Source organism: Lasioglossum baleicum, chromosome 10 (assembly GCF_051020765.1).
Source record: "Lasioglossum baleicum chromosome 10, iyLasBale1, whole genome shotgun sequence".
In the NCBI taxonomy this organism is placed as follows: domain Eukaryota; kingdom Metazoa; phylum Arthropoda; class Insecta; order Hymenoptera; family Halictidae; genus Lasioglossum; species Lasioglossum baleicum.
Window position 1 is genome coordinate 12186825 of NC_134938.1, and position 18754 is coordinate 12205578.

Here is an 18754-nt window from a genome sequence, read left to right on the forward strand (position 1 = left end):
ATTATGTAGCTTTGAGTTCGACTGATCGAATACATTTTCCGTGACAGGTGGACAAACTGTACGCTGGACTGAAGGATCTGGCCGGCGAGCGAAGAGCCAAACTGGACGAGGCTCTTCAGTTGTTCATGCTGAATAGAGAAGTGGACGATCTCGAGCAATGGATCGCGGAGAGAGAATTAGTTGCAGGAAGTCACGAACTGGGCCAGGATTACGACCATGTGACCCTACTGTGGGAGCGATTCAAGGAGTTCGCTAGAGACACCGAAGCGACAGGATCCGACCGTGTGATAGCAGTGAACGGAATCGCGGACTCGTTGATCGCCGCGGGACACTCGGACGCAGCGACTATCGCCGAATGGAAGGACGGCTTGAACGAAGTCTGGCAGGACTTGCTGGAGCTGATCGAGACACGCACGCAAATGTTGCAAGCCAGCAGAGAGCTGCACAAGTTCTTCCACGATTGCAAGGACGTGCTCGGAAGAATCCTGGAGAAGCAGAACGCGATGTCCGACGAGCTTGGCCGCGATGCTGGCTCCGTGTCTGCTCTCCAACGAAAACACGCGAACTTCATGCAAGATCTATCCACTCTGCAGAGTCAGGTGACTCAAATCCAAGAAGAATCCGCCAAGCTACAAGCAAGCTATGCCGGCGACAAGGCCGTAGAGATAACGAATCGCGAAGGAGAAGTTGTAGCCTCTTGGAACAACCTACAATCATTATGCGAAGAAAGAAGAGCGAAATTGGAGGACACCGGCGACCTCTTCCGCTTCTTCAACATGGTCAGAACCCTGATGATATGGATGGACGACGTTGTGCGTCAGATGAACACCTCCGAGAAACCTCGAGACGTTGCCGGAGTCGAATTGCTGATGAACAATCATCAGAGCCTCAAGGCTGAAATCGATGCTAGGGAAGACAATTTGCTGGCGTGTATTAACCTTGGAAAGGATTTGTTAGCTAGGAACCATTATGCTAGTACCCAGATTAAAGAGAAGCTGGCTGCTCTCACCGATCATAGGAATGCGTTGTTGCATAGATGGGAGGAACGTTGGGAGAACTTGCAACTCAGTACGTGTTGAACACGGTACTACCCCTGGTGAAAACATCCTTCCATTTCTCTTTTTGCCAGGGGTAAAATTATTACCATAGTTAACCCCTTGCCGTACGATTTTTTTTCGTGGTTAGTTAATTTCACTGATGAGAACAGAAAATTTTTGTCTATTGTATACCTACATTTGCTTTAACGTTGAAATATTGATAACATTCACATTTAGCAGATTACGTTTCAAGTGTTCCTCGCTAGTTTGATTCGTTATTATACAACAAGGGGTTAAGCATTTTTACAGGAGAAGTAACTGGAACGTTTTGTAAATTGTAGTTTTGGAGGTCTATCAGTTCGCTAGAGATGCAGCGGTCGCCGAGGCATGGCTGATCGCCCAGGAACCGTATCTGATGAGCCAGGAACTCGGGGTAAGCGTTTGCTCACACTTCGACCGATGAAAATCCATATAGTCATAATCGTGTGTAAATATTAAATTAAACTATTATTTGTCGCAGCATACAATCGATGAGGTCGAGAACTTGATTAAGAAACACGAGGCCTTTGAAAAATCGGCAGCTGCACAGGAGGAAAGGTTTAGTGCCTTGCATCGACTTACTACGGTCAGTAATTTCTCCGTAACTGTTCCAAGTTATGCCTTTACACGTTGGATAAGTGTGGTGGGATTGAAAGAATTTGATGATGCGTTACAGTTTGAGTTGAAAGAATTGAAGAGGAGAGAACAAGAACGGGAGGAGGAGGAGAGACGCAAGAAAGAGGAAGCCGCGGCAGCTGAGGCAGCTCGGTTAGCTAAAGCAACGCCAGTAACTAGTCCAGATGAACCGCCCAGTGAAAGGTACATTCAACCCTTGTTGTTGAAATATGGAATGTTCGATTATAGAATGCAAATGTTGCAACGCGTTTTGATCAAGAAATACTATTACAGTTGACAGGTTCATTGCAACGGCCTAATACATAATTAATTTATAGAGCACAATTGCCACACGTAGAACAGTATAGTAGACGAAACCTGTCCAGTACATAATAGAGACCTAGCGCATTGGACAGTTAGAATGAATATGGAGTTACTTTGAAAGTGTCTAAGCCAAAATATTAACTTGGATTTTTTTTTACGACAGAGCCGAAGCTGAAGGTGTAACCAGTGGAGAACGTACAGCTGGTGAGGATGATTCGCACGGTAAGATGACTATGCTTCTCATCATACATTTTAAAAGGCAGTTTGATAAGAGTTTCCTATTTACGCCAAAATGCATCGGGTCCGAGGAAGGAATAGGCTTTCGTTGATATTTTTGATTCTCTTCGGTAGAGTTGAGCAAAATTTTTCTCTTGACTATAAACGACATTCGAATCACGAGGATCACTCAATTCTCATATTGTTACTTATTCGATCTCGTCTCTGTTGAGGGGTAGACTCGTTTCCAGGATTGCAAGGGTTCGGGATGCGCCTTCTCGTTTCTCGATAATGCAAAGATGGGGTTTCATTGTCAGGGGCGTAATTTGCATTATTCGGCAGCATATAGCAGTCGCAGCTTTGTGAAAATATCTACAATCCTGGAAACGAGTCGAACGATCTAATTTTCTCGATCTTGTTCTCTTCTCACAGTCTGGTAACGATCGATCGAATACTCGATTCTACTATGAAGAATGAGTAATTTATTTATACATACATATCTATGTACATATACACATATGTATATGTATATATATATATATTTATATACTTTTTTTGTTGTTGTTGTTTTACTAATACAATGTGTATCGTACGTTTTTGCTTTCCACGTATCTTGTACACTTAACTCTTAGGCGACTGGTTTTACAAACTGGTTTGTTTGGATAAGCATGAAAAAGCTAACAGCACGTTTATTTTTGCCTCTCTGTCCCCGACCCTGTTTTCGACATTGTATCCGTCCCGATCGCAATCCGTTTCTCGAATCCCTCCAAAAAATGCACCCTAAAATGCGGCACGGAATGCACAAACCACAGTGGCACATCGCAAGGCTTCTACACGTACACCACAGCCTCAAGACAAGCCCAAGGAAGGTGAGTGTCCTGACGATATAAATCTTGCCCCTAACGCGCTCGCAGGTCTTTTATGTTGTCCTTCAATTATCGTTCCCACGAAAGAGAATCATTCTCATCTGTTGTTAACGATATTCCAGAATGATTACACACACCTAATTAACTCTGCTACACGGTCAGCCACATTTTCTGTTCCATCGCATTTCGTTTCGATAACTCACATTTCTTTTCTTCATATCCGATGATAAATATTTTTCAGGATATCATTAGACTGCGGATGTTTATGGAATTTTCAGTTTTCGTAGACGAATTTGAAGAAAGTGATGCCAAATGAAATCCTGTTTTCATTGGTAGTAACATTCGTGGGTCCAAAATATATAAAAATCGTACCAAACTCTGTCGAATTTGATACTCCAGCATTTTTTGAAAATTTTTATGAACCGTAAATGCATAAAGGTCCGCAGTCTACTAATCATGTTGTTCACATTAACGATGCCACTTTGTTAAATACCAGTGCCTCAGGGAAGAGATCACAGTGACCCACGAGACGTTGTTTTTTCGAAATCCGAGATACTGGTATTGAACTGTTGAGTCGTGTCGAATTTTCTGTATGTATAGATTATGCTATGTTGATCCCTTAAGCTGGTGGCGGAGTATACTGCTGAATCATTTCTACGCATCAATCATTTATCTCTCTTATCACTTTCGTAGATCGATACATGCTGTGCACTTAACGCGTCATCTCATTGATAACAGTAACCTGGGGATACATGAAAATCCAGTTCACTGTAAAATTCAATGAAGACCAAGAGACCATCACTTTACAGGACGACTGTTTCCATTTTGTAGATGAAAGAGATTCTACGCAGGATGATGGTGCTCTGGTGGCCGAGCAAAACAGGATCTCATGATCAAGATTTGATTTTAATTATTAGGATAATTCTGAGTCACACTTTTTTGCTTGACCACCAGAAAGATATCACTCAAACTTTCCCTCTTTCAGCATACGCATAGGCCAGCTATCGCTATCAATTATAATGCGTTATTGTTCACTGGCTTTTATTAACTCTTAGCAGGTGACGGAGTTGCTCTAACTGCGATGCAACGCAATCATTTATTAAAGCTGATACTATTCGATTCGAAGAGAAAGAGAATTGAACTCGATTCCCTCGGTGCGCTACGCGTTACTATGTATCGATCTCGATCGTTTTCTGCGATCAAATGAATTTGTTCTGTCAAGGTAAGCGACAGAAGCGCCGACGCATAAATGTTGCAAACATCTAATTAAGCTTGTTTGTGCATCAATTAATGCTTCACTCTGTCATCAATCTTCTCTTTATCTGTATGCAACAATCGTCCCAGTCAGCCAAACCTGATTCGAGCAAAAGGTGGTCATTTTGATGCCAAGGTCGTGCTCGAAGCAGAATTTGCTTTCTATTTGCTATGAATCTGCTGACCAGTACTTGTCGACAAATTTCGAGCCTGAAATCAGACTCTGCCCTCGTGTAGAGGAGTCTTAATCTTGCTCTTCGAATTAAAATCGGAGTAAATCTTGTTGTAGAATGGAAAACCGAATTTTATTCAAATTTCAAGTTTCATGTATTTTAAATCCTTTACATATTTATTTTGCCCGATATTTACTCTTGTTAGAGCAAGGTTAGGTTCGTTCTTAGTACGACCGACCTGCCCTCTACACATTCGTCGGAATTTCTTGACATGTTTTGGTGGCAGATTCATAGCAGATACAAAGCAGATCGCTCACTGGGGCACTCATTTCTGTTTTCATACGTAAAACATTCTCTATCGACAATATGAACTTTGGCGACGCAATTACCCTCGTTAGTATGATACGCATAGTTTCTTTCTTTTCATCATTTTTAAAAATTTTATTTTGTAAGCTTGTTTGATCCCCCTACCCCCAAATGATTTCGAAGTAGAATTATCTATCACTTCTCGGTACTCGTTAAATATACAGCATGTGTAAAATTGGTGTGTGGTATAGTGCATGCTCAGAAACCTGCACGCCTATCCGTGAGAGGAGGGACATCACTACCTGCCACACCCTCGCCTACGAAATCTCCGCAAGGTCTATCGGTTCCAACAAGTAAGTCCCCTTTATGGATCACAGTTCTCTTTATTCATCTTCAAACCGAGAATAAAATCGCGAAATTACAAAATTTCTCCCGAGTGAATAGTTCAGAGTAAAACTCGGCTAGAAAAATCGAGACATTTTCTGTTCGGGCAAGACTCGGACTGTGATTATGCGGTATTAAACAGTAGAGAGCCCGTCTCTGAAATATATGTTCGTTCCCTGGGGCCAGCCGGACAAGCGTTCCCATACTGGTCCGCGAAGATGCAACCCTCTATGATCCTCAAACTCTCGTCGACGGACCTCGCCAAGCATGGTTCGCTGATCGAGATGTATCTAATCAATTGGCTCTTGTCAATCACTACCAAAGTCTTCGTAGGGATGCCCTCCTTTTCATTGAGAATTCCGTACGCCTTCGAGATCTCATGGTTCTTGTCGGAAACCATGGCGATCCTCGTTTCGCCCAACCCACCCTGTTTGCGTGGGATTAGCACCCACGCGAGATGGCAGTACTGGGAGTCCGTGGAAATTGATATCACCTCGCAACCTTCCGCACAAGGAAAACCATAGAATTTATTAACCCCTTGCCCTACGATTTATTTCACGGTTTCAGTGACTAGAACTCTTTTCGTAGTAATTTCCAAAAAATTGAGAAAATTTATATCTATCGTATGCCTGCGTGTTCTCCAATAACTATACATTAACAAAACCAAGAAACCCGCAAGAAAAGTGACACAACTCACAAATGCAGCATTTGAGAAAAATCAACTTAAAGAATACTATAAAACTTATATTGAAATAGCTTAAGCTTCTTTTAAATTTCAGGTAAGTATGATAAATTGCGAGATAGAGGTGTGACGCTTTTCGTGCATGTTGGGGCACTTCATACATATTTTTCAATGACACAATCTCAAAATTGCCATTTTTTGACTTGTATCACTTTTCTTGCGGGGGTGAGATATATATATATCAGACTCTGTTCAGAATATTTATCACGAGTCTCACACGATATTGTAAGGCAAGGGGTTATTTAATATTTAATATAATTAGCAAACAGAATTGTTTAAAATAAGTACAAGTTAAGGAACTGCCCTTGAATTTCAAATAAAACATTTAAAATAGTCGGGAGTCGGCAACAAAATTGAAAAATATTGTAATTCAGAGTGCAAAGGGTTAAGCACACAGATGTACCTAATTTATGAAACTCCTCGACACGATCGTTGAACTGTATTATTTCCGTTGGACAGAAGAACGTGAAGTCGTACTGGTAGAAAAGCATGATCAAGTATTTCCCCTTGAAGTCGTTCAGCGACAGATCTGTCAACTTCATATCGACCACCGCGGTAGATGACCAGAATGGTGCAGGATTTAGTATCTTCGGTACTAAATGAACCTCGGGCTCCTTTAATTTCGATGGCTTCTCACCGCAACAGTTATCAACGGAAGCATTCTCGCTCCCGTACGTGCCTAGGGCAGACATAATCAGTCCAAGCTATTCGAAATCTACGAAATCTACGTCCATCGAGGAACGCGAACGTTGCCAAGTATACTGAAACAAAATTGAAACTCCCTGGAAAATAAACAGTGGACCTAGAACATATTCGTACTCCGATCGTTGATCAGCAGACTTCGGATTTTATGCAATTTATGACGAAAGTGAGTAGATGCAATTCAATATATTCGGTGTACATACTATATTATTAAGGTCAGAAATGGAAGAAACATTTTAAATTATTTCATACGAATGTGTTTACAAATTCTTTATTGGTGAGGCTACAGTATGAAGTATTCAAAATGTTTCTTCCATTTCTGACCTTGCATGACCTTGAAAGTCACTGTGCAGTATACGAATGAATTCGTCTAGACACACGCTTTCATGTGATATAAAAAAATATACAGCATTCCATTTAAAAAATCGAAAGTCATCTTCATATCTAACAAAATAGTATAAACGAAAAATTACGTACGCCATTGTGTTGCGTATAAAAAACAGTACCACTTTTTCCTTTTTCATTTTTTTAAAATATTTACAAGAAAAGCGCTGGGTGAACTTTACTTTACCGAACTCAAAATTGTGCCTTTCTCCTATAAATTATGATGCATTTGGTATGTAATCCAGTAGACTTGTACCCGGGGCGGCTGCAGATCGAAGTTTCGATCCTGTAGGATCAACGGTTTAGAAGCTGTGCTTGCTTAAAGTTGAGCGATCTGCAGTGTTTTTGATAGGTAAGTGCTCCGCCATATTGGTAGTGACGGTTGCGAGCCGCTTACAGAGCAGAACCGCCGGTCCTCCTCCCCCCCCCCCTCCCCACCTAATCACCAACTAACTCGGTAAGCGGTGCGCGACCGTCACTACCAATATGGCGGCGCTCTTACCTGCCAAAAACACTGCAGATTGCTCAACTTTAAGCAAGCATAACTCCTGAACCATTGACCCTACAGAATCGAAACATCGATCTGCAACCGAAGAAAGGCACAAATTTTGAATCCAGTAAAGTAAAGAGCAGCCTGGCTAGTAATAATATGAACACCCTCTGGAGAGGGGGTAACACTGTCCCCTAAAATCGAGTCAATTCCCCCGATCCGGTGAGTCTGACACCACGAGATCAGCGATACTCTTCGTTTCGGTGATGTTTAGGGCTCGGTAAGGTGAAACCTTGGTAAAGATAGAAGCCTACGTAAGTCCCGAAAGTTTTCGAACCCAACCCTGGTTCCCAAGAATGATCGCAGTCTAACAACTACGGTCGCAGAGGTCTTGTGGTCCCGCATGAGCATGTGTATGTAAATAGTACTTAGGTGCTGCGTAAGAACTTCGAGAGCCACGGTAGCGGTGTTGACAAACAAACAAGCAAACAAACAAAACAGACAAAAAACAAGCACACTGTCCCCCAACAAATTAAGTCGAAAGATGATGAGAGAGGCGAGAGTAAGTAGCTAATAATGACGTGTGTGTTGCGTGTATCGTTTGAAAGCTCCGAAAGGTGGAAGCGGTTCCGAGTCTGGTACGTTAAGACGTAAGGAACGTAGTCGCAGCAAATCGCCGTTCAGGAGCTTCCGTTGGAGGAAATCGGCCAAGTCACCGAGTTTAGATCGCAGTGGTGTGAGTGACGATGAACACAGCATATCCGGTAAGCAATCAACCACCGATTTCTGGACAGTACCTACTTTCTGCGCCTGGCCTCTCAATCGTAACACCCACCGCTTCGTCTGTCCACAGAAAAAAATAAAACGCCGACAATAGTCGCGCGAGTAACGGAGATTAACACGTCCGTAGAATACAATATAAATATATTCTCGTCATCGACCAGTTCTTTGTGTCACAGGTGTAGGGTGTTCCCGAAGGAAGCTGCCCGTAAAAACGGCGCCGAACAAACTAATCCTTTTATTTTCAGCATTCTCTCTTCTTTCATGTTACTTTTTACCTAAAAGTAATGTCTATAAAATACTAACATAACACTTAGGGTATCTACTAACGTTAACGATATAAGTCTAGTTGCATCCTACTAATCCGAAACTGTATGTTTGTTTGGTATTTGAACTGCATTCAGCATCCCCTAATGTGTCCGGTAACTATTATTCTCTCTCTTGTTCAAAGTCTGCACACGTTCAAACCAAGCGTGTCTGTCTCGCGAAGTAGCTACGACGAGGAGCAATCGCGCACAATCGTTTCAAGGTGTATTTCATTTTTCAGAACAACGAAGTCCCACCGACGACGAATTCGAAGGTGTACTGCAACGAAAGCACGAGTGGGAAAGCACAACGAAGAAGGCGTCGAACCGGTCCTGGCACAAGGTGTACATGGTCGTCCGCGGACAGAGTCTGTACGCGTACACGGACCAGAAGTCGTACAAGGCTGCACCGGACCAGTCGCATAAAGGAGAAGCTCCTCTTGATCTCAGGGGCGCTACCATAACTGTGGCGAACGATTACACTAAGAGGAAACATGTCTTCCGAGTAAAGTAAGTCCTACGGATAGATAGGAGTAGTCTAGGCTAGTCTAGGCTGTTTCTCTGTAGTTTCCGGACCAAACGTGGATTGGGTACATGATAATTGGCTGCTTGGCTTGACTCGTGACAAATAGGATGAAATAAAAGAGTTGAAACTGCGATTACAAAACATACACTGCAGTGTTCAAAGAACAATATCAGAAAATGAGTCTTGTTAAGTAGTAAGTCCTCTGGATAGTTAGGAGTGGCTCTACTTTTGGCTAGGTTGGCAATAGCGTTGGATCGCCAAGCTTTTTCCCTGTAATCTCCGAACTAAACGTGGATTGGGTACATGAAATAAAAGTATTGACACTGCGATTAACGCTTTACGTACCGGAAGCCTATTAATAGGATTTTCAATAATTGAAGCCTATTAATAATTTACATTGCAATCTTAAATGAAACTGTTAGATGACGTTATCGAGGGTGACTTGTTAGTTCACAATGAAAATTGCTGTTGCTATTGAAGGTTCCATTAAAAAGTGTTTAGCCATGTACCATAGATTTCTCAAAATGATGCAATAATCACGGTGATGTGTTAATACATCTACACTGCAGTGTTCAAAGAACAATATCAAAAGGACTAACCACTGTAACTTCTATAGTTTTAGTAAAAGTACTTGCGTTGGAAGAAGATGGAACGGATAGAGCATTTAATTGATGGTTAAACGGACGGTTTGCAGGTCGCAAAGCGGATCGGACTTCCTGTTCCAGGCCAAAGACGACACCGAGATGAACGAATGGGTGACAGCACTGAACCAATCGGCGCAGGGTGCATCGGGTGCAAGCTCATCCAGGGCGCACACCTTGCCCGCTCCAACGCAAGCCGAGACCAAGCGACGTAGTTTCTTCACTCTCAAGAAAAAGTGAGTTCAGAGATAGAAGTATCCGAAGGGTGTGTCGAGGTGTATCCCCGCGCGTTCTTCTATGGTATATCTGAATATAAACGGCAACATATCATGCAAAGTAACGAGACTTGGGAAACGCGAGATGGAAACGGAGCATCTTTTTCGTCCACATGCTTTGCCCTGACATATTATTGTTTCTCATTGTTCATCTTGCGGCTCGAGCACTCTCATATAATACTCATGAGTTCACTCATTCTCCTTGTACAGCATCCAAGAGTGATCCTTGACAGAGCAGGTGATTAGAGATTTCCAAAATTGAGATGCAAGAACAAATTTCTGTATTTCTGACGAGCTAGGACTTATTGAAGTAGTTTACCTTCTCGTAAAGTCGCTTGCAGTTACGTTTTGATTCACGAAAACTAAAGTGTTTGCTGACACAACAAGGATCCGCTCACTGTACACAGTGCTCCGATGATTCTTGCTACCCTGTTCGTACTCTCATCATCCAGATTCCGGTGGGCAAGAATCATCCAAGTGGCTTGTACATGCTGTATCTTACGTTAACATCATCGTCTGTCATTAGCCATCTCTTTCACAAGAGCACTGTCACTGACAAATTGTTAACGCGATTATTGTTAATTGCTCGTTTTGGGACGCCGTGTAAAGGTACATTTACAGGGTAACGCTGTATGTTGACTTGGATTAAACTGTGTCGTATTTGTATCGATTGCCCAGTGATCTAATTGGTTTACCTATCTGGTTGTGTATATATATTTCAAGAACAGGGAGAAATCGCGGTGACGGTGTCACCGATTTCGATCGAACTTTTCGCTGCGAATCCGGAGCAAAAATGAAACTCAATACGTGTTCCTGTAGAGCTGTGGTAGACAATAGGGGTGTGCGAGAACCCGAAGAAATGTCGAGATTCCTGAAAATTTCAAGGATACGACATATGACACTCTTATTCAAGAATGAAATGATTTCGAGAATCCCCACTTTTTCGGGAATCCCGATAAATTCGAGAATCTCGAAATTTTCCTGCCGATTTATTTCTGCTCCACGCGTATTCGCCGGGAGAAGTTGGATTGAAACCGGCGGTCTCGTGACTATAGATTTCTCCTTGTGCGTAACGATGTACGTTCGATGGTGTAGGTGTATTTTCCATGAAGTTATACACAGCTTCTTTCTTTTGAATATGATTGACTCATCTTCAAAAGGAGTGGCAGGTGATCACCTCGGAGCATTGAGAAAACGAAATGAGAAATTTCGGAGCGAGAGACTCGAGGTGCCTTGCCAGTCATTGCCATCACGCGGCCAGCGCCTGACAGACGTCCATTTTCATTCGATCATGTTGCATTTATCATATTTTAGAAAAGCCAAAAAGTAGAAAGTGAAACCAATGAACGTAACGAAAACAGTACACACAATTGGAACAACATTTAGTGATTGCGGTGAGTCGCACAACAAATCCTAGATCATTCACCGTCTTACCATTGCACGATTCATTGATTAATCATCGTACTTCCGATTGTTTTTTTTTTAATTATTTTTTTCCACATATATATATATTTTTCTTTTTCTGTTTATTCATTATGATTAGCGTATCACGATAAGTACCAAGAGGAATGTTCTTCCAATTGTGAATGCGGAATGATTATCAAGGTTCTTCCGAACAGGAGAACATTGTATGTGCTTAATGTGTTTCATATGCGCGTCAAAAACTCCTTTGATCTCTGTAAAACATTTGGAGTCGCTGGTTACAGTCATATTTCGTTATCCGTTACGTGTAGTTCGTGTAGAACTACCCCACAATTTCTATCATTGAATTTGTATGTGTGTGCAGGGTTGTCTCGGAACATAGTTGATCAAATTGTGAGCGTACACTCGACAAGCCTAAGAAATAAGTGTTATCTAAAATCCGAAAATGATATTTTGCTAACTATAATCTCCTAGAGATTAGAGTTAGTCACAGAAACAAATCGTTTCTTATAATTGTTTGCACGAGATACTGCCATAATCTGGTAAACAAATTTCTGGGACGCTCTGTACACACATATATCTTCAGCCTTTAGATTTTGGAATGACTGAGTCATCGTAAACCATAGTGGAATTAGGAATTACGCTTAATGAAAGTATTCTAAAGACTCTAAGCTTCCGAGTGAAGTGAAGTAAAAGTAAACATTGATTCTCACTTTGCTTGTCGTGGACGTTGTTCTACGGAACTAAGGAAGAAAGTAGGAACTAATGAACAAAAGATGGCGAGGGGCGTAATAAATTGAATGTTAAATTTATGACTATGAAAGCTACGTGTTCCAATGTTCTCAGATTCTAATATTACACGTTTGAAAGTTCTAGAACTTAGTGGATACGCATTCCCATACGGAGTAGAAATCTTCTTGATGTCACTTAATGAAACTTGTATCGGTCGCCGTGAAACTCGATGCATCAGGAGCAAGCTCCCAAGTCGGATTCACCGACCGTTCGAAAAATAGTTACAGTTTCGTTAGATTCCGTGACAGGAGAACAACGAATAGCGAGATGGGTGACTGTATTACCTAATATACTACTTGTGCTTCAGCGACAAAACATTTCCAAACGTTTCTGCAACTTTATCATCTTCGAGCATTAAACAAATGGGTCGATTCTGCTCCAGCTTGAAAAATACATGTCCTGTAGCGTTGAGAAAGTCTTATTACAAACATTCATTTTTAAATGATTCATTCGAGACGACAAGCTGGAGCGATTCACCCTGCATATATATATATATGAAACATAATCATTTCAACGTGTCACATGTTGTCCAACATCTAAGTTCACCAGGCGCTTTTTATTCGCATTTTTCATTGCTTTCGTGAAACGTTTCTTTCGTTCGCCTAGTTACTAGCTCTGGCAAAAAGTGTTCGATCAGTATGCACCTTACTATCGTTCAATTATATTTTCATTTTAACATTTCTATCTGATCCGTAAGATCGGACGGAAATGTTTCGAAATGTTCGATAGACGAGTACTTATTGCCAGGGTAATGCCATGTATATTATTACTATATGCGTAGACTATATTTGCAAACATGATTGTGCATATCATTGTTGGATTATCATTATTGCGGCCATCCTTTTATCAACGCTTATTCATTTACCATTTACCAGTTCATTTGTTCACGCTTCTTTGCTGTTGAAGAAATCTCTCCTGGGTTTTGTAAACTGTAAGACTTTGTTGCCTCTTTTCTAGCCAAGGTACAGAACTTTATCTACGCGTACACCCAGCAGCCAGTGCAGCTCTTAAAGACGGAGCTGCGACTCATGCATACATTATATTTTAATTGTCCAGATTTGTGTGTAGCATCCGTACGCCCTTATCGGACTATGAGCCGAATAGTATTATAGCATTGGTTTAGAAAAGCATTGAAAGATATATTTTTCAGACGTAGAAATGTTTTCCTCGCGATCAGAATGGTCCGTTCGAGCCTCTCCAATCCAGTTATTAAATAAATATCAAGTTTCGAACGATTGTCATTTTAATTTGAAAAGAATGGCTCGAACGGGCCACGCTGGTTTCCCTAGTGGAAATCTCACACTACTTTCGCTGAATACATTAGCCAAAATTTCTAAAGAGGCTAGAGCATCGCTGTCCTTGTTTGAGTAATGATAAATAGTTGAACACAGTCAGCTGGAAGAATTTAAGTACACAGAACAATCTGTACATTCACCAGCTGGAAACAGACCAGAGTACTATAGAGAATCATTGGGTTTGTTGCGATTAGACAGTAAGCAGTAGTATAGCGTATTGAGTTATGCATCCACCAAACGAACATTCAGGAACATGTAGGAAAACAAGCAACAGTAACCATCGAGTTGCTATTTGTTCCCTTGGTAGATACATGGCTTTACATAGTACTGCTCTATGCCTCATTAAAGAGTACCGAAAATTTACACTAACATTATGCGTATAGTGTTTAAACCACGAGTTGGAAAGACTTCGTTTCTATTCGGCTAGAAGCTTCACGAATGAATCTGTAAACATGAAAAAATCGTTTCAACTCTTGGATTAGACACAAAATACCAAAATTCCAACAATCCCAGTATACCAGAGTGCATTACAGTTTTGATTTAACGTTCGTTTTGTTTGCCAATTTTTCAGCTAAACTGGAGCAGTGAAGTACGGTATAAGCCGCTCAGCACAACACACGTTTAAACAAAGAAATGTTTCGTCGCTCTGCGTGGTTAAAGCAACGTTAACATAACAGTTTAGGAAACACACGATACACGGCCAACGACGGTGTTTCGCTGAATTAACAAAGAAAAAAATAAAAAAAAGCAAAAAAAAATCGAAGGACGACCCTTGCTAAAACCAAGTCGTTTCACGAAACGCCTACATCTCGACTACTGTCAGCCACGGGATAATAGAAAGAAAGAAAGAGAGAGAGAGAGAGAGAGAGAGAGAGAGAGAGAAAGAGAAAGAGAGAGAGAGAGAAAGAGAGAAAGGGAAAATATAGAGAAATATATTTAAAAAATCAGCTGTCTGTATGTGTTAAAACACACACTTCACACGCGTGTAGGCCATTTTCGAAGTCTAATTCGCATTTTTAGTTCTTCAAGGAATTTTTGGACACCTTGCAATATATCGCTAGTTGAGGAAAAAGTGACACACTCGGTATGTCCCATGTTAGCGTGATCGAGCGTCTACACTTACTCGAATCGTTCGAACAAAATGTTTACTCTACACGTTAGGAGTTTTCGTTTATTCTTTTTTCTTTTTGAGCCTTATCATCATTATACAATTGTACATTGTACTCGTTTGGAATGAACTTAATAATTGTTCTTGATGTTTGATACGACACTATGGTAGAGTACACCGGTTGTCATTTTTTTTAATCGAAAAAACGAGTATCGATGTTGCATAAGGTTGCCGTGAAAACGCATTCTGCAAGCTGAACTGAAAGTTAGTCTTCCCATAGCTCTTCCTATTGGGAACTCGCGGAAACAGGGAAAACTGTTCGCACACTCGTGATCTTTTGCTTCCAACTGACGACGCTAATGTTTTTAGCGGAACAATAAAGATAAAAGTTACTCCTGGACAGTCTGTGTCCGGCCAGGCTTATACAAATAATGTTTACCTTACCGATGTTGGAAATATTCTTAACAATTGCAAGCAAAAGTAGATGTGCGCAACGTTTCTCCGATTGCGAGTACCCTGCTCAAAATGGGGAACAATGTCCGAGAAATACTCCTATATTAAATTATGCCAGTGATCTTCCATTTTGAGCAGTGTATCGGCTGATATTTCCGAAGGGAAGATGTTAAATGTTGCTTCAAAGGTAGCTTGCTTTCAGAACCGTATGACAACTGTTCAAGTTTATTTACTATAGAACTCGTTGGTTGAACTCAGTGCAGTTTACGACATATTTGCGCACATACTTAATTATTATACTTCTGACACGCGAGGTTGGTGTATTCGACGTTTTCATTTCCTTCACGCAGAAATATTTTTATTTCCACGGCAACCTGATACATGACTGTTTATCAGGAGAATGCGATCTTCTAGTTGACCATTTGTTTACTCGTTTCATCTCGCATCAGCGAAAAACAAGTCGAATCCGTGTTCTTTTCGTTTTCCACGCGATATGTTTTGCATGACCCGATTGTACTCTGATTTCGCGTGTTCCTGCAAACGATTTGCGTTTGCGTTTCGATGACTGCCATATATGTTTATAAGAAGCACACTAACTTGGGACATGATATATAAATATATAAATAAATATATAAATATTATATATATATATATAAATATGAATTAGCTTTTAACAAATTGTTAAATATATGCTGCGCCCTAAGGGAGAAACGCATTGGAGAATTATAAAGAATGGAACACACTGTGTAATAATTAAAAGAACATCCTCTTACACGATCCCGAAAAAAATTGCAGAACATTCTATGGAATTAAAAAAAAACAGGGAAAGAGAGAGAGAGAAAGAGAGAGAGAGAGAGTGAAAGTGACGTTTTAATTGTTCTTTAGATTTCTCTGTGTGCGGCGCAGTTATTATCAAGCGCGAGCGTGCGCGCGCGCGTGTGTGTCTCTCTGTGCTCTCAACAAGTATAGTAGACTCCACAATTGATTCCACTTGATGCGTCTCGCTTGATACTAACTGTACCGTTCGCGTTTACGACTCGCGCGATTGTTAACTTCTCGTTCGTTTTTGCCTCTTTTTTAAATATTTATCGAACTCGTTTCTTTTCTTTTCCCGTTTTGTTTTACATAGCATGTAAGAGCTGGATCTATAATGCGAAGTTTTGAGAAAGTATTGCATTTCCTCAAGCAAAGACTTTTTAACGATTAACTCTCGATGAAAGCTCGTTCCCGTTCTATCGCTCCATCTCAATGCGACTCGAGCAACTTGTTGTCGACCTGTTCCACGCCTTGGAATGCATCTTTATTTCTCCTTTTTGAATCGATAATAATTAGACTGCGGATCTTTGTGCATACACGAGAGATATTATATTAAGGGACGGTACGGTAGAATTTTGATAAATTTACATCGGCTGTTTGTATTAGTTGAGGTACACTTACACGGAACAGTTAGGGAAGTAAACCAACATCCTGTTCGTTTCGAATTTCTACAGAGTATCGGTCTACACATCTGCATAAAAATCCGCAATTTATAATGGGTCTTTTCAATGAAACGAATTTTCGAGGATACGATTTTATAATAGAATACCTCATGTTTTTTAATCATTGATCGTGCGTGCTTCACTGATTTTTACATACTTATATATAATATAATAACCACGAGTTAAAACAGTATGCCTAGAGATGAAGGACGAAGAAACAATAAGGAAAAACGATGGCAACACAACAATCTCTAATCAAAAAATTGTCTTAACACGTTCGCTTTATTTCTTAATTTAATGCATGTGCATTTAGTGAATATTTTTTTTAAATATTTCGGAGTCGCATTGCTACACTACACAACTTGATATTTCATAGCTATGTGTTTTATATATAAATATATATATAAATATAAATGAAGATCAGTAAATTATAAGGAATAAAAATTATTATAATAGATAATATATGATGATTGTGAAACCAGCCGATGGTACTTCATGTACGGAATAATACCCTTCCGCAAGTCCTAAAGAAATATTCAACGTTACAGAGCATTTTCGATAATAGACTTTTTTTCCAAAATAGCGTGTTCGTGTTCTTTCTTTTAAATTAATATATATATTTTCATCGTATACTGTTTTATACGTGACGCAATACGAGTGAAACCTGCTCGTGTCGCCAGGAAATGAAACCCATTATCTAATGTAGTTTTATTGTTGCGTTCAAGAGCCGCCATTAAAGTACTTACTCCCCCAACGACGATTTTCAATTTTATCACGAAGATTCTTTTCTATTGGCTACTACGTCGATAATTATACATGCAAGGCCGCTGTGACTCATGCCATAACAAAGTTACTTTGTAACGAATACGTTTCGAAAATAGTACGACAAATCTCAATGTTATGTTTCGGAGTTGTTTGCACCGAGGGCTGCAAACAGTTTTCAAATTTCTACTGCGATAGAGTCAATAGAAAACTTTAATGTTGATATTTAATATTGCAAATTTTATGAACCACCAGAAAACTTTAAAATGATCTAAACTAAGCCTATCAAGACTAAGCTCTGAAGAATATTATTTAATATCTAATTTTTCAATGTACATTATTATGATGGGATATTCAGTGACAACGATTGGTATATATACGTGAACAACAAAGTATGTGCTGAATATTTCGGAAAAATGATCGATCGTGACGTTTTTAATTAAATTTGATTAAAAGTCACGATAAAGTAGGTTATTACGACCAGTGGCGCCATCTATAAAAAAGCGGATAAACTATAGCGACCAATTAATATTTCGTAATAAGTCTTGTTTACGCCATTTTGCCGAAGATGGCGCAATACATTATCCAAGGTACGCAGCTGTCATACAGAAGGAAACGAGTGATCGAATACATGTTTTATATGTTCTGTACGTTAGCAATTATTACAATATTAATAATTGTACAATAGTCTACCGTCTTAATCATCGGTACCGTAAATATCCATATAAGTATCCATATTCTTTGAGGATGCAGTCTGCCCAATTCTTGGAACATTTCATGGAAACGCACTTTCTACGTATAGTTTGACAAAATTTCAATGATATTTATGATATTTATTTGTGTATATTTCTTACACAAAATAGATACACAAAAGTTGGATTGGCCAGAGTATAGTGAAAGAAAAATTAATGTATAATTTGAGACCATTGAATTTTACGAGAATTTTGGTTGCGTGCTGAAACTGAAACGCTATCAAGAAAACGAGCTCCTGATTGAAATTGAATCGATTATTATCAATCGGTGCTCTATTTATTTGAATAATCAATCGTAGACTAATAATACAACTTGTTTGGCTGTATTCGAAATGGCGCCCTCGCGAGAGCCAATAGGAACAGCTCACTCCTACTTTAGTACTAGCCGTGTTGAACGACGTGGCAACACCGCTTGTGGAGGGACCGAGAGGGCGGGAGTCCTATTTTCAATAATGAGAGTATTGTATTTAGGATTATAATTAACGCTTTTTTTCATAAGCTAAGGCTACGATATATTCACATTTGAATATAATTCAAAACAATACTCCATAAAGTATCCGATTTATTTACACACAAAAGAAGAAGATAGAAACCTACATAGTTAATAAATAAAACTTACATGCATTGTTGAAC

The 18754-nt window shown here is 40.1% G+C and overlaps 1 protein-coding gene across 9 annotated transcripts in view; it reads left to right on the plus strand.

Annotated features, from left to right (window-relative positions):
• Beta-spec (spectrin beta chain) overlaps positions 1–15420 on the plus strand; it is a 35215-nt gene extending 19795 nt beyond the window's left edge. Inside the window, exons 4-15 of one of the 9 annotated variants that reach the window (XR_013009803.1) lie at positions 48–1068; positions 1379–1470; positions 1558–1662; positions 1753–1895; positions 2179–2237; positions 3044–3100; positions 5082–5183; positions 8141–8296; positions 8860–9127; positions 9838–10020; positions 11374–11453; positions 14140–15420. Coding sequence is in view for 1 of the 9 variants with exons in the window: in XM_076432128.1 (XP_076288243.1) it covers positions 48–1068; positions 1379–1470; positions 1558–1662; positions 1753–1895; positions 2179–2237; positions 3044–3100; positions 5082–5183; positions 8141–8296; positions 8860–9127; positions 9838–10020; positions 14140–14143 (2190 nt within the window). In the remaining 8 variants the exon portion in view is untranslated. The remainder of the gene's footprint in view (positions 1–47; positions 1069–1378; positions 1471–1557; positions 1663–1752; positions 1896–2178; positions 2238–3043; positions 3101–5081; positions 5184–8140; positions 8297–8859; positions 9128–9837; positions 10021–11373; positions 11454–14139) is intronic. The other 8 variants (XR_013009806.1, XR_013009805.1, XR_013009804.1 and 5 more) reach the window with 8 other exon arrangements.
• The last annotated feature ends 3334 nt before the right edge of the window (positions 15421–18754 follow it).